Source organism: Umbelopsis ramanniana (assembly GCF_025399195.1).
Source record: "Umbelopsis ramanniana AG unplaced genomic scaffold K450scaffold_6, whole genome shotgun sequence".
Lineage (NCBI taxonomy): Eukaryota > Fungi > Mucoromycota > Umbelopsidomycetes > Umbelopsidales > Umbelopsidaceae > Umbelopsis > Umbelopsis ramanniana.
The window spans coordinates 152929-173485 of NW_026252092.1; the positions used below are offsets into that span (position 1 = coordinate 152929).

General features: G+C 44.0%; 9 protein-coding genes across 9 annotated transcripts; 3 read left to right on the forward strand and 6 right to left on the reverse strand.

Moving 5' to 3' along the window:
* Positions 1-122: 122 nt before the first annotated feature.
* On the reverse strand, positions 123-3629 carry K450DRAFT_224205 (uncharacterized protein). The gene is made up of 5 exons (XM_051586178.1): positions 3463-3629; positions 2644-3391; positions 2082-2500; positions 811-1959; positions 123-730 (listed from the first exon to the last, which is right to left on the reverse strand). The coding sequence occupies exons 1-5, from the start codon at positions 3503-3505 to the stop codon at positions 267-269; spliced, it is 2823 nt and encodes a 940-aa protein (XP_051448101.1). The 5' UTR covers positions 3506-3629; the 3' UTR covers positions 123-266.
* A 1285-nt stretch (positions 3630-4914) lies between these two features.
* K450DRAFT_224207 (uncharacterized protein) lies at positions 4915-6425 on the forward strand. The gene has a single exon (XM_051586179.1). The coding sequence runs from the start codon at positions 4920-4922 to the stop codon at positions 6246-6248; it is 1329 nt and encodes a 442-aa protein (XP_051448102.1). The 5' UTR covers positions 4915-4919; the 3' UTR covers positions 6249-6425.
* K450DRAFT_224208 (uncharacterized protein) lies at positions 6363-7192 on the reverse strand. Its single transcript, XM_051586180.1, has 2 exons — positions 6874-7192; positions 6363-6783 (listed from the first exon to the last, which is right to left on the reverse strand). The coding sequence occupies exons 1-2, from the start codon at positions 7114-7116 to the stop codon at positions 6478-6480; spliced, it is 549 nt and encodes a 182-aa protein (XP_051448103.1). The 5' UTR covers positions 7117-7192; the 3' UTR covers positions 6363-6477.
* Positions 7193-7811: 619 nt separating this feature from the next.
* On the reverse strand, positions 7812-9167 carry K450DRAFT_224212 (uncharacterized protein). The gene is made up of 4 exons (XM_051586181.1): positions 8894-9167; positions 8630-8778; positions 8403-8544; positions 7812-8342 (listed from the first exon to the last, which is right to left on the reverse strand). Exons 1-4 carry the CDS (start codon positions 9083-9085, stop codon positions 7983-7985), a joined length of 843 nt encoding a protein of 280 aa, XP_051448104.1. The 5' UTR covers positions 9086-9167; the 3' UTR covers positions 7812-7982.
* Positions 9168-9376: 209 nt separating this feature from the next.
* On the forward strand, positions 9377-11073 carry K450DRAFT_224218 (uncharacterized protein). The gene is made up of 4 exons (XM_051586182.1): positions 9377-9993; positions 10059-10169; positions 10263-10522; positions 10605-11073. The coding sequence occupies exons 1-4, from the start codon at positions 9799-9801 to the stop codon at positions 10819-10821; spliced, it is 783 nt and encodes a 260-aa protein (XP_051448105.1). The 5' UTR covers positions 9377-9798; the 3' UTR covers positions 10822-11073.
* Positions 11074-11137: 64 nt separating this feature from the next.
* Positions 11138-12141, forward strand: K450DRAFT_293653 (uncharacterized protein). Its single transcript, XM_051593596.1, has 3 exons — positions 11138-11506; positions 11574-11684; positions 11754-12141. The coding sequence occupies exons 1-3, from the start codon at positions 11194-11196 to the stop codon at positions 11957-11959; spliced, it is 630 nt and encodes a 209-aa protein (XP_051448106.1). The 5' UTR covers positions 11138-11193; the 3' UTR covers positions 11960-12141.
* A 1848-nt stretch (positions 12142-13989) lies between these two features.
* Positions 13990-14525, reverse strand: K450DRAFT_277591 (uncharacterized protein; the record flags this gene model as incomplete). Its single annotated transcript, XM_051593266.1, has 1 exon — positions 13990-14525. The coding sequence occupies one exon, from the start codon at positions 14523-14525 to the stop codon at positions 14040-14042; it is 486 nt and encodes a 161-aa protein (XP_051448107.1). The 3' UTR covers positions 13990-14039.
* A 3239-nt stretch (positions 14526-17764) lies between these two features.
* On the reverse strand, positions 17765-19191 carry K450DRAFT_169896 (uncharacterized protein; the record flags this gene model as incomplete). Its single annotated transcript, XM_051584105.1, has 6 exons — positions 17765-17896; positions 17977-18032; positions 18186-18358; positions 18427-18633; positions 18713-18960; positions 19084-19191. Coding segments are annotated over 6 exons (924 nt in total), but the record flags the coding sequence as incomplete, so codon positions are not given.
* A 750-nt stretch (positions 19192-19941) lies between these two features.
* On the reverse strand, positions 19942-20321 carry K450DRAFT_224235 (uncharacterized protein). The gene is made up of 2 exons (XM_051586183.1): positions 20222-20321; positions 19942-20159 (listed from the first exon to the last, which is right to left on the reverse strand). Exons 1-2 carry the CDS (start codon positions 20304-20306, stop codon positions 20095-20097), a joined length of 150 nt encoding a protein of 49 aa, XP_051448109.1. The 5' UTR covers positions 20307-20321; the 3' UTR covers positions 19942-20094.
* Between the last annotated feature and the right edge of the window lie 236 nt (positions 20322-20557).

Below are 20557 nucleotides of genomic sequence, written 5' to 3' on the forward strand. Positions count from 1 at the left end.
CAACGAAAGAAAAAAGAAGACCGAGAGAGAAATAAAAAAAGTGGGGTGAATGAAAACATCACCAAAATACCAAAGCACAGAACAAAATTGCACAGAAGGAGGGAAGAATAAAATTACACGACATTGATTCTTTAGCGGTTGTTTCACGCCAGGTGCACGATGTCATTGAGGAGAATATATAGACAAAGGGGGATGGGATGAGTGTTTTTTTGGGGAACTAAATAAAAAAGGGTGGTGGGTTGCTTCTGGAGAGGAGGACGAAATAATTAAAAGACGTAAATCTTGCCGGTACGATAGACCACACCATCGCCACGAACAAGAAGGATAGGGACCTTCTTTCGTGGTTGGTCAACAAAGCCAATTTGCGAATCCGTCGTCTTTCCAGAAGAATCGGTTCGAAGTTGTCGATGGTGGTAGTCCGAAAGTCCCACGCTGTCGTGGAATTCTTGACTGTCAGGGACCGAGCAGGTGAGAATCTCCCTGCAGCGATACTCGGTACGAGATGCCTTGACATCACCAAACCACACAGTTAGGTCGCGCGTGAAGTTTTCGCCATAGATAGTCAAGCTACCCATATCGCCATTCATCACACGTTGCTGTTGAGGAGCAAGGCTGGTAGAGAAATGCGAAATGGATGGGAACGGAGTGACGGGCGATGCGACTTCACTGTTGTGTTGTGATGAGAAAGGTGAAGTGGATTGCGGAGTCCAAAAGGTGTAAGTTGCACAATCTAGACGAGAGCCAAGGAAAAAGAATCAGTGTCTGCATTTTCACTTCCGGTGGTGTTTTTTTTTTACCAAAAGTACTTACCAGTGCCAACAATGGTCCATACAGCAGCATCCGTAACGTCCTCTGACCAAAAAGCGCCGTTCTGACTAGGTCCAGCACCACCGCTTGCAGTGCTACTGACACTGCCACGACGTCCACTTGGGCTCATGTCGTCGGAGCTACCACTGAAATTGGCGACATCGTTAAGACTGTTCACACGTCGTCGTCCCTTGTTGGCCAAAGTCGACACACGGCTTCCAGGAGGTGCAGTGGAAACATTTTTGCCAGAAGTGTCGCAGGAGACGCGACGCTTGCGCACAGCACGACCATTCTCCTGTGAAGTTACACTGGATGCATCGGTAGGGCTGCCAAACGAAATACCAAACATTTGCTGGGCATCGGTCCAAGATGCCGCCATACCGGGCATAGGGATAGGAGACGAGCTGGCTTCGCTCATCATAGCCATCGCACTGGCTAACGGTTGACGAGGCTCGGTGGTTTTGTGCATACCGACAATATCATTCAAGCATGCTAAATAGGTGATGGGTTGTGTTGCGTGAGGCATATTAGGGTGTTGGTGGCTGCGCATATCCACAGGGCAATTAGCGTTGGAAGGATCTTGAATGATTTGAAGGGCAATCTTGTGAAGTTGTGATACTGGATCGCCCAATGCCTCATCCGCGTATTCTCCTCCAGCCATGAAGCCAACACCATTGGGTCCAGGACCACCGTCACTTACACGAGCGCCACCTACAACGGTAGAAGCCTTGTCCACCTTTCGAATAACCATAACTGGTGAAACAAGTCCAGTCGATAGACACTGTAAGACAACAGGTTGATTATAGTGGATAGGGATAGGGTTGCCGGAAGGATTTCGAAGAGCGATGGCGGGTGGAGGAGGAAAAGTGGAAGGCTCTTCATTATGGTTGGATTCTCCAGTACGAGTAGTGTCGACCACCCAGATTACAAACGGGTCCCATGAGCTAGTTCTCGCGACAAAACAGGTTCCATTACCAGCGGCAGCTCCATTTGGAGGTGCTTGGTTATGGTCAGCTCCAGGCCAATCTGATGATGTCTGTGCGAACATCACAGGGGTACCATTGGTGGTGGAAACACCCAAGTATTTCGTAGAAACAGTTTGCGAACGGATTCTGTTGAATAGCGAGATAGTTGTGCCGTGATGTATACACACTGTAAGAGAGAGAGCCACCCCAAAGGAGTACACGTGATTGATGAGAACCTCGATGACTAAGGGTACTAACGCGCAAAAACCACCGAACCCTATTTTTGAAAAACTTAAAGCTTTGACTTACGTTCCATATTTTTAACGCTCTGACGTTTCTTGCTAGGCTTACTGATGACCTTGATGCCCTTGCTAGCCAAAGTTCCCAAGTTAAAGCCATTAGCCAGTTGAATTTTGACGAGGCATTCTACACGTTTTCGCTTTTCATCAGCATCATTAATATACAGCTGCTTGGAAACACATTTTCCAGACACCACAGGGTCACTCGGAGTGGTAATGACCGATGAACTATCCATGACGGAACCGTTGGGAGCGTGCCATTCTAAATTTCCCTTGTGGCTAGTGGATTCGCCCGAGATGCAAACCGTCATACTAGGAGCACTGACGGTCACGGATGGCGGGGACTCTGGACCACTATCTTTATCGGACATTTGTTGTGTCCACCAGCTGCCACCGATCAAATGCGTTGTAGGAGGTGGGCAAAGAAAGCTAATATTGAAAGGCAATAATACAGCATTTAGTGTCATATTTTGACCTGGACCTTTTTTTTTTTTTGGTAATAAACCTCTTCGCAGGTATTATAACAAAGTCCTCTCACACATAGAAAATTATTATTTTTTTGGTTGGCTTACCGTTTCTCAGTTCCATAGCTCTTTTGGGCCACTTTGCTCGTCAGAATAACCACAGTTCGCTCGCCAGAAGCCGCTGGGTTGGGAGATTGAAGATAGTGACGAATCAAAGGTCGAAGCAGGGCAACATTAGCACTCTGAAGCAAACGAGCTGATACGATGCCATTCTTTGATTTAAGTGGATCATCCAATCCATTAGGCTGCAGGTAGCCAGCAAAGTCCGCTTGATTCAAGAGCATATCTTCGTCGTCTTCTTCGGGAATAGTCGGATGTTGAAAAGTCGGTCCGTCGTGAAAGGCTTGCTGATAAGCTTGTTGGTGTTGTTGCTGTTGATGAAGCATTGGTGTGATTGGCGGAGATGGAGAAGAAGATGTATTTGATAGGGAAGAAGAATGCGTAGGAGAAGCTGGAGGAGAAATTTGTTGCAGTCTGGACATTTTTCGTCCTCCATTCCCAAAATCCATGGTAGCAGCAAAACCCATATCATTAGCACCACCAATATGTTGTTGCTGCAAGTTACTTGCTAAAGACGACGTTGAGGAACGGCTAGTAGAGCCACGATGCAGTGATTGTGAGACAGGCTGTTGCTGATCTTGTTGCATGATAAGGTCAGAAAAGGAAGAAGCGGACTGTTGATAAAACGGGTTATCAGACGATAGAGCGGAAGGCGTTACGGTGTGATGGTTGTCAAACACGAAGTCTTCGCTTTCAGCCATGATATCATTCAACATATTCTCTGGTGATGCATGCGCTAACATATCGTTGGGGTTCATGAATTGGATAGTATTGGAAGTGGGGGCCATACTGAAAGAAAAAACCGACTCATGAGTATTGTGGGCTGCGGTGACACCATTGTCCCCTGCATTATCGTTTAAAGAATCCAAGAAAGCCGAGGTAAAAAAGGCCGGTGTGGATGGCGAAGGCATGGAGGCCGATGAAAAAGTGGCAAACTGAGGCGGCTGCTTGGAGGACATATCAATATGAAGGTTCATCTTGTCATCATTGGACGGATGACGATGAGCAGCAGAAGGCGGTGTAGGCAAATGATGTTGCTGCAAGTTCATATCAAACTTTGGAGGGTCTTGCTTCAGGTCAGATTGGAAAGAAAATTCGCCTACAGCAAGCGAGTGACGGCGGTCGGGTATGGTTTCTGACTTGATAGGAAAATTAGACATGGCCATAGGGTCAAAGTGAGTATAGTTATTATTTCCATGCTCCAACCAGGCAAGCGTTTGATGAGGATGTTGCGTGATCTGAGGCGAGGTGGTGGGTGAGTTTGGACTCGAGTAAACAAATTCTGACCAAGGAGCAGCTTGCTGTGGAGGCGATGACATTGGGTACTCCATAGGATACTGCATATCCTGCTTTCTCTTTCGTGAAGCATCAGACACTGCTGAGGAGGATGATGACGAAGGAAAGGTCGAGTAAGTAGCGGTTTGGACCATTCCGAGTTTTCAGAGAAAGATGGGCAGAGTGGGGGGGGGTGTGTGGAGAGGTTCTTTCGGGTTAAATGACAAGGAGATGGGGGGAGAGTTTGAGGAAAGAAAGTGGAGAGAGAGAGAGAGAGAGAAGCAAAGGCAGTCGAAAAAAAAAACGAAGCAAAAGGCAGCGTTTCCGAGTGAGGCTAGTAGCGCATCGGTCTGTCTTTGAATTCTCGCCCTTTTTGTGGAGGTAAACAGTTACACTCAATTTTGCGGCTTTTCCGGCCTTGGTAGCCAAAAAAATGCTAGAATTTACTTTTTTCCTCTCCTTTCTCAAGTGATGGATGGTGACAACTTTTACTCCACATACCATGGGTTGGGGGGAGAGCAACGCATTCCAAATAACAATCTACCAGAAAAACTAAAGTGGCCGGCCAAACAAACACTGCAACCCAACAAAAACTAGAAAGTGCGGGGTAAGCGGGGTTTATAATGGTTGGGACAGCTGATGTCGTCCTGCCAAACGGTTTGAACCCAACTGCAGAAACCCGATCCTTCGCGGGCCCTTGTGTCACTGTTCCTCCGGCTTTGCGGCAAGCCAGCCAACCTTTTACCCCACAACTTTCAAAGAGCTTTTTGGTGAAGTCACGTGTGACTTCATTTCCTCTGTGATGATCATCACCCTCGTACCACTCCCCAAAATGACAGTCGAGAAAAAATATTTCCACCCTTTCCAAAATCTTAAAAATTGGGAAAAAGACTGTGTCAGCATTATTTGACTGACCAAATTCAAGTCCATCGAATTTGATTCACCCGTCTTTCCGGACGATAGACATCTCGAAAAAAACATTTTGCAAAATGTCCAATGGGGAGCATGTCATGGACATTCCGGGTTACTACTATGACCGGGAAAAGAAGAAATATTTCAAAGTGATGCCCACTGGACCGTACAGCCGGCAGAATTATCAAAAGGCTCAAAAACAGCAGCAGCAACCACGACCAGCTCCAGTTAAGCGCAAACTTTATTGCGTGACCAAATTACCACGTTACTGCTACCAAAGAGAAATTCAAGCACGTCGATCGGTTATTCAAAGCAAGATAGATGGATACCAAGGATTATTAGTCACTCTGGGACCGCCACAGAAAATTCATTCTTTGGCAGCCACCGCCACGGCCCACCCAACGGCATTGGACATCCATCCAACCAAAAATCACCTTATGCTCGGGCTGTCGAATGGCTCAACGGCACAGACAATGTTTACTGTCTCAAAAGCGCATGGCTTTCAGCAACAAGCTTTGACGCTCTCCCCAAACAGTTCAGATATTACCTGCATCAGTATGGGGTCAGATGATACGTGTACAGTGTGCACAATGGGAAGTGGACTGGATGCTCCAAAAGTATCGTTTATCAAACTCGACCTTCCCGAGCATGAAGATACGCCATATTTGCGACCAGGCGGGGTCATCCAGTCGATAAGTGTACCTTCGTGGGGCTCGTTTTGGTGTTGTGACCAATCCAAGGTCGAGGTTGCACGCTCTGTACTAGGGACAGATAATCAGGCAGTTTATTTCAACCATGGCAAGCCTACCACCTCCTACTTTACCAACAGCGCAGTTTTGACTGCACAAATAGACCCCGTACAACCCAATGTTTTTCTCGGAGGGTGTCGTGATGGTCGCATCAAGCTGTTCGATGCAAGAGTGGATCGTCGTAAAATTGATGCAAGACGTGGACACAGCCCTTACATCATACAGCATAAATCGCCTATCACGCATCTTCGTAAAATTGGGTCGTCGTTCCACATCGTTGCCGCCGCCATGGACGGCTCGCTCCAAGTTTGGGATATGCGGGGCCACCAGACAACCTCCTCCCACACAAGTTACCATCAAAGGCAATGGCCAGTATTAAGGTTTAATGGACACAAGAATCAGCACACTCGTTCTCTAGGTTTCGACGTAATAGACGATGCTAATGTTGTGGCTGTCGCTGGGGATGATCATACTATTCGCTTATGGTCGCTTCGAGGTAACTCGCCCGACCCATTCCATGTTATTCCCATGAATGCTCCTATACCCGCATTGAAGTTTATGACCCACCAAGCTCCGGGCAGAACCCTTGGTATGCTGGCTTGCACCGACGAAAAAGGCTCTCCATTACAGTGGTTATCCATCGGTGCCTCAATGTAACAAAAAATAAGATAGGGTGATACAAATGTCGTACATACCCTCACCCAATCTACGTTGCTCAGTCGATCATGTTGCTAATGGCCCTCCTATGCCAAACCAGGTTTAACCGGGTCTAAGTTTATCACTTGTAACATTTTTTTAAAAAGTACACACTCATTCTCGTTATTGTATATACAGAAAAGCATTTAATAAAAAAAACTTTATGCATCAAATAGTTCGACTTCCATGACTATTGTATTTGCTTGCGATAATATACAGCCTCTAATACTTCCTCGGAAAAAGGGTCCTTATAGCGAAGTCCCTCTTTGAATTTCTTGTATCCTAAGCTTTCAAAGATGTGTCTACTTGTTGCATTATGAGGCAATGTGTTCATGGTAATCCGTTCAACGCCGTTTGCTTTGGCTTGTACCTCCAGATATTCAATGAGAGCCAACGCCGCACCTCCCTTTCTTTTGGACTTTGCGATGTATAAGCTTGCCACACATCCCGTTTTGGTGGCGCGAGATGCTACTTCAACGTCTTTATAGTGCATGTCCTATAATTCAATAAAAATGTAAGGAAACTTTGCCCCATTTTGGTCTCAAACGGGTAGAATGCGCAAGAGGGAATAGTCTCCAATATTTACCTCTAAATCAAGTGCAATCATACCCACTGGTTCACCGTCTTCTCCAATCGCCAGGTATTCTAGACGTAAGCCATTCTCAACCATGTCAAACCAGTCGTCCACCTTGTCCATGTCCCAGCCGCATTCGACACGGAAGTTGTAAACGGTTTCTCTATCTATGTTCCGGTCAGTTGGGCGAGCAACGATCTTTCGTCCGTCACGAAGGGTAATATAAATGGTTTCTTCGGCAACTTGTGAGGGCATTATTCGTGTTGCGCTTATCTTGTTGATTTGTTGACAGCGTCTGTAAACACCGAACAAACATACAGTATTTATACTCAACTTCCCTGAAGGTCGTCGTTTTACTCACTTTTTTTACACGGCCAATAAACAGTCACAATGTGTCATGTTTGTGTAACTCAACTCAGGGCGGGCACCCGCTATTGTGCCTATATCGCCGCCGTCTAAACGGCCAATTTGAAATCGAGACGTTGCCCATCGAATGAAAACCACGGTTGGATGTTTGACTATTCATGGATTATAGAGAGATTAGCTTGGCAATGAATTATCAATCATGCCGTCGTACAAGACGCTGAATAATGGATATATCGTAAACAAAAGCAAAGCTCTAAATAGACGAAATCAAATGTACCCAAATCAAGTTTCGGTTCATACCACATCGTACCATAATTGCAGATATCCAAGGCCAAATGTGAGGGAGAGATGTATGTCTATGAATCAAATAGCGTGCCAATATCCTCACCAGTCGTTAACCATGGCGTAAAGACAACATAAAGGCTAGCACAAGTGTGAGCTGCGGATGACAAACATGGGCTGCACACATCTGTTTACGCACGCGGTTACTTGGTAACGATGCCTATTTCAGTGTTTTTTGCCAGCACCTATGCATCACTTGACCTTCCCAAGGCACACCTTCCTACCCAAATCCATTTGCGCTCCCTTAGCAACATATACCGTCAATGAATAAAAATATATCATGTATTATTAAGAGCTTTACAGCCAAGTAAGAGCCGATCTATAGAGAAACAAAGCAAAATTATATACTGGTCAGGATGAGAGTGGGCCCTGGCATGCAATAAAAAGGAAATGGGATAGGTAGCTAGTCAGTTCTAATTGACCTTAGCAGCCTTTGCCTTGGCCAAGGCTTGACGCTTGCGAAGGTTTCGGTACTTGATATCAGTACCGAAAATGTAATCCCACCATCTGAAAGAGCTAGAGTAGTTGGTGATGAACAGTTGGTGATGAGCATCGTGGTGTTCGCTACCAGCCCAGAAAGGCAGGAGTTGACGAAGGGACCAAGGGAAGTCGTAACCACTGTGAGCATCAATGGCTTGGAAAAGACGAAGAACAATCCAAGCGAACATGGTGATGATGTGCAAGTCCTTGGTAATCATAAGCCAGATAAGAGGCACAGCAACAGTTCCCAAACCAAGCACCATAGTTTCGACAGGATGAGCATATTCAGCGGCCTGAGATATAAGTTAGGGTATGTTGGGAGCTATGATATTTCAATTGCTATTGGTACTCACCATGCCAAATGGAGCCGAGTAGTCGTGATGAAGCTTGTGAATGTGCTTGTAAAGTGGGCCATAGTGAAGAGCACGGTGAGCCCAGTAATGCCAGAAATCCTCAAAGAAGAAGAAAACACAGATTTGGATGGCCATTGTTTGCCTAGTCGTGATTTAAGCATGAGTTTGGTGGTTCGCAAAAAAAAAAAAAAAAATTCATAATTGACAGCGTCGAAGGGTAGACTCACCAACTAGGGAAAGGAACCTCGGTAATCTTCATGCCAAACAAGTGACCCATAGGGTGGAAGAAGAAAATCATGGGCAGTTCAAAGCAGAAATGGCAGAACAAGACTTGGCGGACGCACTTCCAGTAATCAGCGCTAACATTGACCTTTTCCTGTAACAAGAAAGGCGGTCCCATTAGTATACGGCCTGCCCCGAAATGGTCCACGGGTAAGATGATGATAACCTCCCGTTCGACCATGGTAAGTAAGGAACAGAAGAATACTTACCGGTTGAAGCTTGTACTTCTGGAAAGCGGGAATGAAATCGCAAATGAAAAAGGGGAGGTAGCGTGCAAAGTAGACAACTTCGTGCATCACGAATGCGGCCATTCCGGTAACGACGATTTCGTTGCGGCCTTCGTACATTTCAGACCAGTGCTTTTCAGCCCAGGACAAATTGTCATAGGAAGTTGCGTTCATTGTTGATCAATACACTGTAGATGGATATGAATGAGTGAAAGATGTTGACGGTAAGCACGAGAATCGGCGATAGTTCTGCTTACAATGTGAGTAATTTGAGAACGATGACTTGCAATATAAAAAACCGGCCGCTCACATTTTTATAAAATTTATTGGACATCCGACGGTGTCGCTGACAGACATCGATTAAAACGATCATGCCACTTTTTGACTCCCCCTTCACTCTACTAGTTTTGCATTTAGTACATACACGTCAGTTCATAAACTATCCTTTAAATTTTCTGCCATCCTATCCGTTTTGCATAACATTGGCTCTCCTCCAGGCTTATTTATTCCGCCGGCTGTCACTACATCCGGTTTATTTTCCCTATCGCAGGGCTGTCTAATTAATCTGATAGATCCATCTTCGTCTTCTTTTAATCAAGTACCAGTACTTGAGTGTTGGCGCTGTTGATCGATGACCATAGAAAATAGTCAGTGTCCTCTTGTCTTCTCATCCCAACCACGTGTATTAGCCAACCAGTGGGCAACTCAGCGATTACTTTTTGTCAGGGAAACTGGAACCTCTTGCCAAGAGGCCCAACCAGCCACTATTGTTTGTGGCTAGTGCAGATTTGTTTTGTTACGACTTCTATTTTGGTCGTTGGATAATAAACCGTCGCCGAGTTTTCGCCTCCTTTCGCTTTTTGCTTTTCTTTCCCCTCTCGCTTTGTATGCCACCCGTTGCCACCGACTCACAGTACGATCACTATCTTGTGGCTCGCCAGAATGTCGCAGATCAGGCAGCAACAGGACTTACTCCTACTAGCGACCAGCGAATCATACTTATCATTATTGGTGTCTACATAGCCGCTATTCTGGTACTATGGAATATGCCTATAGCCAAGATCATTCTGGCACCTTTCAAGGTATGCATTTAAAAACACCCTATCGAGCTCTGTGTACGCTATCTTAACACCTTCATTTCCAATAGCTACTGACTGTGGGCTTACATGAGTTCTCACATGCTGCTGTTGGTTGCTGTACCTGCGCCAAAATCGACTCAATAGAAATCGACCCAGATGAAGGTGGTGTAACTCGTATGGTACGTAATGGAATGTTCCAGACATGGTGTAGCAATGCTCAGGCAGGACAAATGCTTACACTTTGTTTTTTTCTTTTTGTTTGTTCTGCATAGCGAGGTGGCATTCAAGCGTGTACCCTGCCTGCTGGATATCTTGGGTCCTCCTTAATCGGAGCTATCCTGGTCATGTGCGGCTTCAACATCTTGGCATCCAAAATTGCTAGTATTTTCCTAGGTGTCTGTTTACTCTTCACGTTGTGGTGGGCTAAGAATTGGCTGACGCGAGCTATCGGCGTTGTATTCATTGGCTTGATGATCTTCCTATGGTGGTTGGCTCACGGTGCTGGACTCAAGTACTTTGTCTTGTTCATCGGGTAACTAAATCATTTAATTTTTTCAACATCAGATACTGAGGACCTCCTGGAATTCGTACTAATTTAAGCTCTTCTAATCTAGGGTTATGTCTAGCCTTTATTGTCTTTGGGACATCTTGGATGACCTGGTGTTTAGGAAAGCCTACGAATCGGATGCTTCCAAGTTTGCCAAAGTCTGTGGAGGAGGCTGCATGTCGAGTCGTGCTTGGGGTGTGATATGGTTTTTCATCAGCTTAATGTTCTTGGTCGTTGGAATTTTAATTGGATTGGCTGCATTTAAAGGTACGTGTCTCTCGTAATTTTGTTTTAGGCGCCAGATCACAACCATTTTTAACAAACTTGCCTGTAGAAACACAAGCGGAGCAACAACAACAAGCACAAGGTTTTGGCTGGTGATCCATAGACTTCACTGTCCTAGAAATAATCTAATTGTATACTAAAGTTTCACACTGTAAATTGTTTACCTTACTTACTCTACCATAGTTCAGAGCTGCTTTTTTTTTTTAAAAAACAAAAAATTGATTAAAGGGCTTTTTTCCAAAAATCAAAGATGCTTCCATCCTGAAATGCTGCGTTGGAGGCCAAAAAGCAGTCCGAATTTTTTTTTTGTTAGGCCTAAATTTGACTTGACAACTTTGTTCTGAATTCGACGTGTAATTGAGCGCTTAAAAATGTCCTTCATTATAGAGCACCTCGAGGATGGCATGCACGAATGGTGTACATTGGAATATAAACATATGCTTACCAACGTTGGTGCTGACAATTTGTACTTTTCTGGTCTATCAGACGAGTGCAAGGCCAATATGCCCGAAGAACTGAAGGTCGCTCACTGTCATTCCGAAGACGTTTTGCACATTCCTGGCATAAAGTTGGAGGACGTCTGTCTCTTGGACCCTCAAGGAAAGCAAGAGCTCTCTCCTGAAGATGGTGATAAATTTAAATACTTCTTATTTGGAGGAATTCTCGGCGATGATCCACCGCAAGGTAACGTCTCATACCCACTGCTTTGCATCCCCTAGTACACCGAAAGTATATTAACTCTCGATGTTAGATCGCACCAAGGAGTTGAGAAAATTGGGGTTCGAAGGCAGACGCCTGGGACCAGTTCAAATGACTACTGACACCGCCGTGAACGTCACCAAGCGCGTGGTTGTTGACAAAAGTAAGGAAGCCGTACGTCTGATTAAGAATCGATCTCGTGGACAAGTCCAACTAACGTTATTTTGCGCAGTTCCAATGGACGAGATACCATACATCGATCACCCAGAGATCTTCTTTTCCAAACGTGAATCCGTCACCATGCCCTTCCGCTACATCATTGAAGAAAAGCAGGTCACCGTTGATGGTCAATCGAAAACCATTAAGAAGCCCCTTATGCCCCCCGGCATGTTAGAGCTCATCAAGAAGGACAATGAAATGAGCCTTGACGACTTTTAAATATTAACCATCTTACCGACTGTAATTAGCGATGCGGTTAGGCTGGCCCGCAGCACTTTGCTTTCCGTTTCCCTTGCAGCCATAAAATCACAATAAAAATAGCACACTTCATTATCATATTACTGCACAATCTATGATGTGATTTACTATAGTGGTCGACGACATTCTTGGCTGAGGTATCTAATATGAGATGTCTATTTTTTTAATATTGGAATTGGCCATGGGCGGGGTTGCTTCGGCACGTTGGATGTCAGAAAAATGCTGGATTTGTGCCACGCCGGTCTTCTTGACCTCTTTGGCTTCGTCGTGCCGCTAAGGTAGTTTTTCCAGTATTAGTGAAATGATATGCGTGCGTTTCCATCAAACTACCATAAACTTACTGTTCTTTGCTCTCTAGTGATTCCAAGTCGTGGCAAACCACGGTTCAAACCATCAAGTAACACACATGCCTTGCAAAGCTCATTCGATGAGATATAGCCGCATCTAGTACATGTCTGCTGCTCTGGCATCTTGACACCAGTTTTGATTTCAAAAGCTTCACCAGAGTGTATAATATCTGATACAATTCAACAGCCAATATTAGTCCATCAAGTTCCTGCAATGCCTTCTCCATATCTGCAGATAAATTATCTATACATACCAATAATGGCACTTGGGCGAACTGCTTCCAAATCCTTCAAAAATGTTCTTGCATAACCACGATATGCGTTTGGAGAATAGATACACTCGGTCGAAAAGTAATCCAATTTCTTGAAATAAGCATACATGACGATTTCTTTTTCATAGGTATATTTGAAAGGCTTTGACCGTCGGACCATGCTTTCTCCTTTTGTAATAATTTCTGTACACCGTCCAAGTCTTGCAATATCTCCTCGAAGAACTGTTGGATGGGGCGATTAGTACATGAATACACTTTTCAGAAGCTGGCGCCACTTACTATTCATGAGTACAGTCTCCGCTATATCATCTGCATTGTGTCCAGTGACGACGTGATCGATTCCAAGCATAACAGAGCCACGATCGAGAGCTTGTCTTCGGAATACACCACAAAAAGTACAATTGTTCTTCAAGCCCACCTCCTTGACAATTTCGTCCATAGTCCACCCATATAAATCACTGTATGAAACAATCTTCAAAGGAAGCTCATATTGTTGTTGGTTTCTTTTGACAGTTTCCAGGGAGTCGTCTCGGTAGCCTGTAATTCCTTCGTCGACCGAAAGCAAGTACAGTTCCAGACCATAGTTGTATCGTTCGTTCAACGTCTTGAGGACGTGGGCTAGTACAGTTGAATCTATCATTGATTGTCAGTCACTTCATTCTTATATACCTCTTGGCATGCAGTGATTGCTTTGAAGGTGATTTACCTTTGCCACCACTAGCACCAATGGCTATCCGATCGCCAGGTTTAAACAATTTGTTATCGACAATGGTATGATGGATCTCGGTCTCAAAAACATGGTAAAAGCAGGATCGGCAAATTTGTTGTCCAGTCTTTGGTCTTTTCAATACTGCTCTTTCAGTTTCGCAAATCACGCAAAGCTTGACCATGTTTGATGCAGCTGTAAGAAATGATCGCTTAGCTTTCAGAAAAAAAAAAAAAAAAAATTGTGAACCTGCCAATTTTTAACATGGTTTGAATTCCCGACACTGAGAAACCCACACCATACAGATTAACCGTTGTGTATCAGTATTTCAGAATTTGATGCGGAACAGACAGCCGCTGAGGATAATAGCAGGGCTAGAAATTGCGAGTGAATATAAATGAATCAAAGCGGTCTAACATGAGTACGCATATTTGCAGTAGCGCAACTCCATCTTTGACGGTTTTTTAAAAATATAAAAGAACTGACATAGCTGCAAGCTGAACTGTTGCCCATGATCGAATTCAATGTTACTTGCAAGTGACTGACTCTCTTCGAACGCAGGTAATTCACCATCGATGTAAATTCCCAGTTTTTTTCAACCAGCAGCACTGATGATACATTGGAAAAGTGACTTTTATGTTATAAATTTATTGAGTTTACATTTTTCTTGTTTTACAAAAAGATGAGGCAGATGAATGATTATGACTAGGTACATTTTATAGGTACAAGCGGTTGAGAGATGGTTCAACATTTCTCCAACGACTATGTCTAATGTCGTCGATGCATTGGACTAGAACGTTTTTTCGCATGGTGGACAGGAGTCGAGCCATGTCCTTTTCAAGAGACAGCATTGCCATTTTAATTTCTGCTATTCGTCGCATATTGGCTATACGATTTTCTCGTTCCGTTTGATATGTTTCTGTAGCAATTTCCAAAGCAGATTTGGTATCTTCGATATTTCGTTCTATGCTCGCCCGAATCATATAGAGTTGTTCATGCTCTGACCCCGTTATCCAAACTCCAGAGTTTGATTTCTTTTTACAATCTTTTTCGAATTTCACTAGGTCTGCTTGGTATCGCAGCAGCTGTTTACGATAAGCTTGTTCTCGTTGACTTGCATGCTCCATTTGAGACTGCTGAAACTCAAGATCTTTCTCATGGTTTTCAAGTTCACCATTGAGAATTGCGAACTTCTCAGACATGATGGAACTCTGCCTCTGACGTCGGGTTAAAGACATGAATGCGGTGAAGTGATGTGATGAAAAAAAAATTGAAGAATATGACGAGAGGTCTCAAGGAGTATCAATCTGTATAGCAGAGAAGAGAGCAACAACAAACAGAAAAGTAGTGGTATCTGTAATGGAAAGAAAAACGCTCGGAGACAACAAGTGACAATCATATATGGTTTCGGCGGATATTTAGCCGTAAGTGATATGTTAGCAATAAGGAATGAAGGAGTCAGATGAAATGGAAAGAGGTCATCCATCTAAATCATTACTTTTCCCACTTCTTTAACCAAATTTAGTTCATGCGGGCACAGTTGTGAAAGGCTCGGTGGAGGGGAAGTGCCTTGAAGGAGATTTAGAAGTTATCGGGGAAGGGGTTAATCCTCTGCAACCAAGATTTCCATATTCCAAAGGAGCAGGACATATCCATATTCGCTTTACCAATTACAACACAGCGAGTTAACTCTCTAAATCAGCTGAAAGCTCGTTCTCTCCTGAATAGGAAATGCCATTTGGATTGTGGCCATCACTTCGTGCTTCTATGCAACCGTGGGGTCAGCGACAGTATCGTAAAGCTCATAATGGCATGTGCTGCGGTTGAGTCAAATATACAGATTATGTATTTGTTGTAAATGAATATGACATATTTGAGGAATAAAGCGTACTGTTTCCTCTCCATCTGTGTAGTTATATCCATTCATATAACAGTTGTAATCACGGCTGAAAGCAGGTAATAAGTATGTTTCCGTGTACATCAAGCGCAATGAACTGCATGGAAGCACTTGGCAAAACTAAATCACCAGCAATAAATTGACCCATCGTCATTAAGGCATGATTTCGTCTTGAATTTCTCTTGCGCTGTTTTGAATGCAAGTAAAAAACGCAGAAATTGGCCATGTCATCACTTCTTTATAGGCATGGAGGCAACATACAATGGTAGTGATATGATATGCGCTCCCAATACGACCTCTTGTAAATCCATGGTTATGCTTTGGAGGCATTTAGTCATATCCAGATTGGACCTGCACTGATGGCATTCTCCTTGCTATCAAGGTTCGTTATGGGGTTTCAGGCTGAAGTCCATCCAGGAGTTCAATACCGATTTGGATATGAGAGCCAGGGCAACTTTGCATTGTTCCAGACAAAAAGTCGGCGCTCTCAGCGTCATGTTCTGAACACTTGTAATATATGCGAGTGGTGTTTTCAATATAGTCATCAACTGTGGATGAAACTGCAAAGGTTGAATCAGCTCTTGCTTGTCAACATTTTTTCATAGAATACAAACAATTAAAAAAAAAAAAAGGATGTTTCACTTCATCACAGGAAGAAGTGACGAACCCAGTTTATCTATTCTCTCATCGTTCGCGGTATCACAGTGAGAGGGTATCTGTAGTCTATTTACAAGCTACTAGCAAATTCACTCTCCTCGTTCAAAATATCTGGAAGCAAATGTTGCTAATCTTCACATTATGTTCCTTATCAAGAATTGATTATGTTGCCTTTTTTTTTTTTTTACAGCCAGGTCTGTCGTGCAATAACGATTACAACTGCACTTTTTGGGAATGAGACTTTCTTGGAGTTCACAGGTATCTGCGATGATCTTGAGGTAAACTGCTGGCGACTTGTGGTAAACGGAGAGACTGAGGCGCCCATGCCTGTTCTATTTCTTCCGCAATCAGTAATTCAAAGGGAGAAGGCTGTTGCCCTACCGTTGGCACAGAATGAGGACGAAAATGATATTCGGAGGGTCGTGCAGATGGGGTCATCATTGGCGGTGCTTGCAAGTCGAACGTTGATATCTTAGATTGAAATGGGATGTCTTCATGTAGAGGATTTGTATTATCCTGTCTTAGCAAAGGATTATGTACAATACTGTCTTTCACTACACCAGGAGACCACTTTTTGAAGCTGAAAAAGCCGGAAGTTCCACCCGTAGAATGGTGCTTTGTAGATTCTCCTTGAGAGGTTGCCTGACGAAACCGGTGGCTAATACGATTTCTTTCTTGCTTTTTTACGAAAGGGGAAGATGTTTGCAATGATTCGTATGTCGCTGAACGTGGAATGACTGAAGACGAAGGCTTTGGATTGCGATGAGCTGACTGAATGCCTGTACGGCCAACCAACTTGCGGAATGTTCCTTGTCGAGTCACGGAGCTCAAAGGTGTTGATGCTGAGCTATTCATCGGTGGCGGCGCGCCTAGAGGCGGAGGTGGTATATTTTCTGTTGAGAGCTTGAAAGGAGTATTTGCGTCGCTGTATCGCTTGACAGAAAGTGATTCTATCGTTATCTCACTATGCGATATATCAGAATGTGGTCGTTGATTCTGCTTTTTGAACTCTGTCGGCTTCCCTGTCTTTGCTGTGAGCAAGAACGCATTTTGATGTTGTAGTTCACCATAGGGATGACGTTGGGTTTCCATATTGCGGACATCAGTATCCCGCCATTCTTGGATTTCTGCAATATTTCCTTCACCATGAACCATCTGTTGGAGATGGCGATCCTCTGAGGAAAGGGCTCGCCGATTCGGTCGCAAATTAGGATGTAGCGGGGTTTCTTGATAGGAAGATGGAGCTGAAAATCGATCTGTATGGCTCCGATGAGATGGCAAATGTTTGAGAGGTGTTTGCTTCATTAGGCTGTCGTCGGATAGTGGTATCATGTCTTGCAGTAGTCCATGGATAGATGCAGCAAGTACAATCGAATCTTCCGTGACCGTACCACTGGCTGGGTCTATAGTCAAAATGGGGCCATCCGTAAATGAGGAAATAGATGTTTTCCGCTGAGGTGGCCATCCTTCTGAGAAATCAAATGGTGATAATGGTATGGCGGGTAGATCAAATTGTGCTTTTACGGGAGACTTCTGCAGAGATAGTGGTGTAATATCTGCATTTCCATGGCCGCGGTTGGCAGTTGCCATGTTGCCTTCAGACCGTTTGCCAAGTATGGTGGAAGCTGTCTTATTGCTTGACTTTTCCTTCTTTCCCCTACGCATCAAATGGTCATTCTCGGTTATGAATGCCAATCGCTGATGAGATCGTTGTAATTTCTCTTCTTGCGTTTCGTCTGTAATGACTATGCCTCTATTGGTACCTTGTCTTTCAAGCCCTCGTCCTTCCTTCTTCTCAGGAGACGTGTTATCGGGGTCTTGTGACTCTTGATTTGATCCTCCTGTGCCTTCCGGTGAGTTTTGTTCGTCCGTTTCCTCTACTTCCAAAAAAAATGGATGTGACATGGCTGCTTCGGCAGAAAGTCGAAGTTTAGGATCGTAGTACATCAAGTGCTCCAATAAATCAAGCATACTAGGGGTAGCATTTGGGAGTACTGAGATGAGTGGCTTGGGAGATATCTTTGATGTGATATGGTTATTAGCCTTGTCTGCATTTGAAAAAGAAGCCAATGTCATCCAATATAACAAGCTGCACCTACCTTTGGGAACTGAAATCCAATTTTGGCAGCCAGCTTTACACCCTCTCGCCATTCGCCTCCACCGACAGGGGTTGCATTATCAGGTAAGGTGTACGATGTGCTAATTGTTGGAGATTCAACCTTGATTGACTCGGATCGCTTTCTAGCGAACCCTGGGCTCGCTTTCTTTTCGCTCATACGCCGCTGCACTCCTCCAACATAGGTTGTACTTGGATTAGGACTTCCCAGTAACTCACAAATTCTAAACACTTGATCAATCTCAGATTGGCCAGGAAACAGTGGACGCAAAGTAATTAGCTCGGCAAACATAGCCCCTACAGCCCAGAGATCGACGGGAAAGGAGTAAGCATTAGATCGCAACAGGACCTCTGGAGCTCTGTACCTGTATTTATAATACCGTTATAAACTTTCAATCAAGGGAAGGTAGCATACTCAGATTGCTTGACATACCATCTCGTGCTCACATATTCTGTATATGGGGGCCGACTCTTCATTTCACGAGCTAGTCCAAAGTCCGCAATCTTAACAGTAACGATATTTTTGGAGTGCTGTCCGTCTTGGCTTGGGGTATTGTCAATCAAGATATTTTCTGGTTTCATATCTCTATGAAAGATGCCTAATTTATGTACATGCGCCAGACCAGAAAGTATTTGATAGCTACCGAATGAAACTGAGTGAGTTCTGATGGGTGCACCAACCATTTTCTGCTGTACAAATGAATGGGCAGCTGACTTACACTATACTTCGTATTTCCCACCTCGCAAACTCGGTCTCAGCGTCTCGTCTGCATTTAATCAACTGGTACATGTTACCTCCATTGATGTATTCCATGACGAAATAAAACTCCTTGTTGGGACTGAGGTATGAATCATATAGTTGAACTATGTTCGGATGTGCCGAGAGCTGTTTCAAGACCTTGAACTCCCGCAAACTAACACATTCTGATATGCTATTAAATTTTCGTTTCATTATTTTGACAGCAACCTAATGAATGACAAACATATTTGATAAGCGCTTGATAAAAGTTGCTTCAGATACTGTCAGGAGGTTCCAAATACTAGAGTGTAGTTGCTCGAATACTTGGCATCTCAAGGAGCAAACACTTACAATCCGATTATCAATCTTATGCTGTGCCCTATGGACCGATCCAAAGGAGCCATTGCCAATCTGCTCTAGCATGTCATATTCTTCAAATGGAGACCCTTTCTTGGCCATCACATGTAGATGCTGAGTTTCTGGGAGAAAAGAAGGCACACTCCGAATGTCGCGGTGCATAAAAGAGAGAAAAACTTGGATATTGAAAGGTCACGTGAGGATCATCCGCATGCTCGCAGTATCCAGAACATCCTTTTATTCTTCCCTGCAGTATGAGAGCTATACTAGCTAGTCCTAAAGTCTTATCTTTTTCGACACGTCCTATAATAATATAATATGGTGTATTCACAATTTCGAACTTCGGCTGATTTTGTACTTGTGAAAGCGATGACAAAATGCCTTTGTTGTAGCCACCTATCAACACGAGGGGGGGTGTAATACGGGGAATCTCCTATTGCTACTGTGGTCGACTCAGGAGCTTCCTTTTGTTCTCTTCACGGGTTACAATACTATAGTATGAGGAATATTGAGATCTGATTTTACAAGCACTTTTCTCATAGCTATATGCATCATTCCTCGATCCCTACTCGGAGTGGGCTTATATAACACCATTTTCCTTTGTACAGCGTGGCCAAATATACAAGTGCATCTTACGGGAATCGCTATGGTGGATCAGCAATGTTTGGTACCTTGGGTTTTGAGTAATCCATTCATGGTAATTGATCTTGTGGTGTTGGATGCCATGGATTTCTAGCTTACGCAGCGCTTGGTACAAGATTTCAATTCCATCTTGCCAATGTCTTTTCTGGACAAATGATGCAGATATCCTATCTGCGTGGTTCATTGCATGTTAATCTAACATTATCATCCACGTAGTATAGATAGGTTTAAAGAGTTTATTTACAAAGTGGCTTTTGGAAATGCAGGATCGCTGCTCTCGATAAACATGTAACTTGGAAGTAGCAAGTTAAATTACTTCACGAAGTCATGCCTAGCCGTTGATTTCAGTTATAGTTTTATATGCTAAGCATTTCTCTTGCGAAGAGAATCGTCAGTTCCAAGCTTACGGGCAGAAGCGAAGAGGGCACCTTCAAAGAAAATATTAAGTTGCAACCCAAGCTGGACCAGTCAATGTTCCTGCATTACTCACCTGTTACTGCGGCGCTGACGATGAAGATAAGTGGTTTGACTTCAACGGGAATGTGTCCTGGACGGGGCAATTTGCTAAGAATCATGATGAGAAAGCGTACGTTCAGTATGGCGATAAGCTGGCGTTCATCCTTTTATAACTATCAAAATTCATGCAAATAAAAAAAGTGTCGTATGACCTCATGGTCTCACCCTAAAAAATCGCATGGGTACAATCGATGATTGAGAAAAAAGAACAATAGCAGTTGGTGGAATTGTGATTCGTTTCATGGATCCAGCGATTTCTCAGCATTGTCCCCAATCATGTCACGAGCTGAAAAGACACGGGCTACATGTA

Excerpts from the sequence above, each read along its gene's own strand:
- K450DRAFT_224205 (XM_051586178.1), bottom strand. The coding sequence starts at position 3,505 with ATGCAGGGGACAATGGTGTCACCGCAGCCCACAATACTCATGA. Across the intron at positions 3,392-3,462 it reads GCAGCCCACAATACTCATGA|CGCATGCATCACCAGAGAAT; the intron begins GTCGGTTTTTTC and ends ACGATATGTTAG. Across the intron at positions 731-810 it reads ATGGACCATTGTTGGCACTG|ATTGTGCAACTTACACCTTT; the intron begins GTAAGTACTTTT and ends GCTCTCGTCTAG.
- K450DRAFT_224207 (XM_051586179.1), top strand. The coding sequence starts at position 4,920 with ATGTCCAATGGGGAGCATGTCATGGACATTCCGGGTTACTACTATGAC.
- K450DRAFT_224208 (XM_051586180.1), bottom strand. The coding sequence starts at position 7,116 with ATGCCCTCACAAGTTGCCGAAGAAACCATTTATATTACCCTTCGTGAC. Across the intron at positions 6,784-6,873 it reads TGATTGCACTTGATTTAGAG|GACATGCACTATAAAGACGT; the intron begins GTAAATATTGGA and ends ATTGAATTATAG.
- K450DRAFT_224212 (XM_051586181.1), bottom strand. The coding sequence starts at position 9,085 with ATGAACGCAACTTCCTATGACAATTTGTCCTGGGCTGAAAAGCACTGG. Across the intron at positions 8,545-8,629 it reads GAGGTTCCTTTCCCTAGTTG|GCAAACAATGGCCATCCAAA; the intron begins GTGAGTCTACCC and ends AATCACGACTAG. Across the intron at positions 8,343-8,402 it reads ACTCGGCTCCATTTGGCATG|GCCGCTGAATATGCTCATCC; the intron begins GTGAGTACCAAT and ends CTTATATCTCAG.
- K450DRAFT_224218 (XM_051586182.1), top strand. The coding sequence starts at position 9,799 with ATGCCACCCGTTGCCACCGACTCACAGTACGATCACTATCTTGTGGCT. Across the intron at positions 10,170-10,262 it reads AAGGTGGTGTAACTCGTATG|CGAGGTGGCATTCAAGCGTG; the intron begins GTACGTAATGGA and ends TGTTCTGCATAG. Across the intron at positions 10,523-10,604 it reads TACTTTGTCTTGTTCATCGG|GGTTATGTCTAGCCTTTATT; the intron begins GTAACTAAATCA and ends CTTCTAATCTAG.
- K450DRAFT_293653 (XM_051593596.1), top strand. The coding sequence starts at position 11,194 with ATGTCCTTCATTATAGAGCACCTCGAGGATGGCATGCACGAATGGTGT. Across the intron at positions 11,507-11,573 it reads CGGCGATGATCCACCGCAAG|ATCGCACCAAGGAGTTGAGA; the intron begins GTAACGTCTCAT and ends TCTCGATGTTAG. Across the intron at positions 11,685-11,753 it reads GCGCGTGGTTGTTGACAAAA|TTCCAATGGACGAGATACCA; the intron begins GTAAGGAAGCCG and ends TATTTTGCGCAG.
- K450DRAFT_224235 (XM_051586183.1), bottom strand. The coding sequence starts at position 20,306 with ATGATTCTTAGCAAATTGCCCCGTCCAGGACACATTCCCGTTGAAGTC. Across the intron at positions 20,160-20,221 it reads CGTCAGCGCCGCAGTAACAG|GTGCCCTCTTCGCTTCTGCC; the intron begins GTGAGTAATGCA and ends TTTTCTTTGAAG.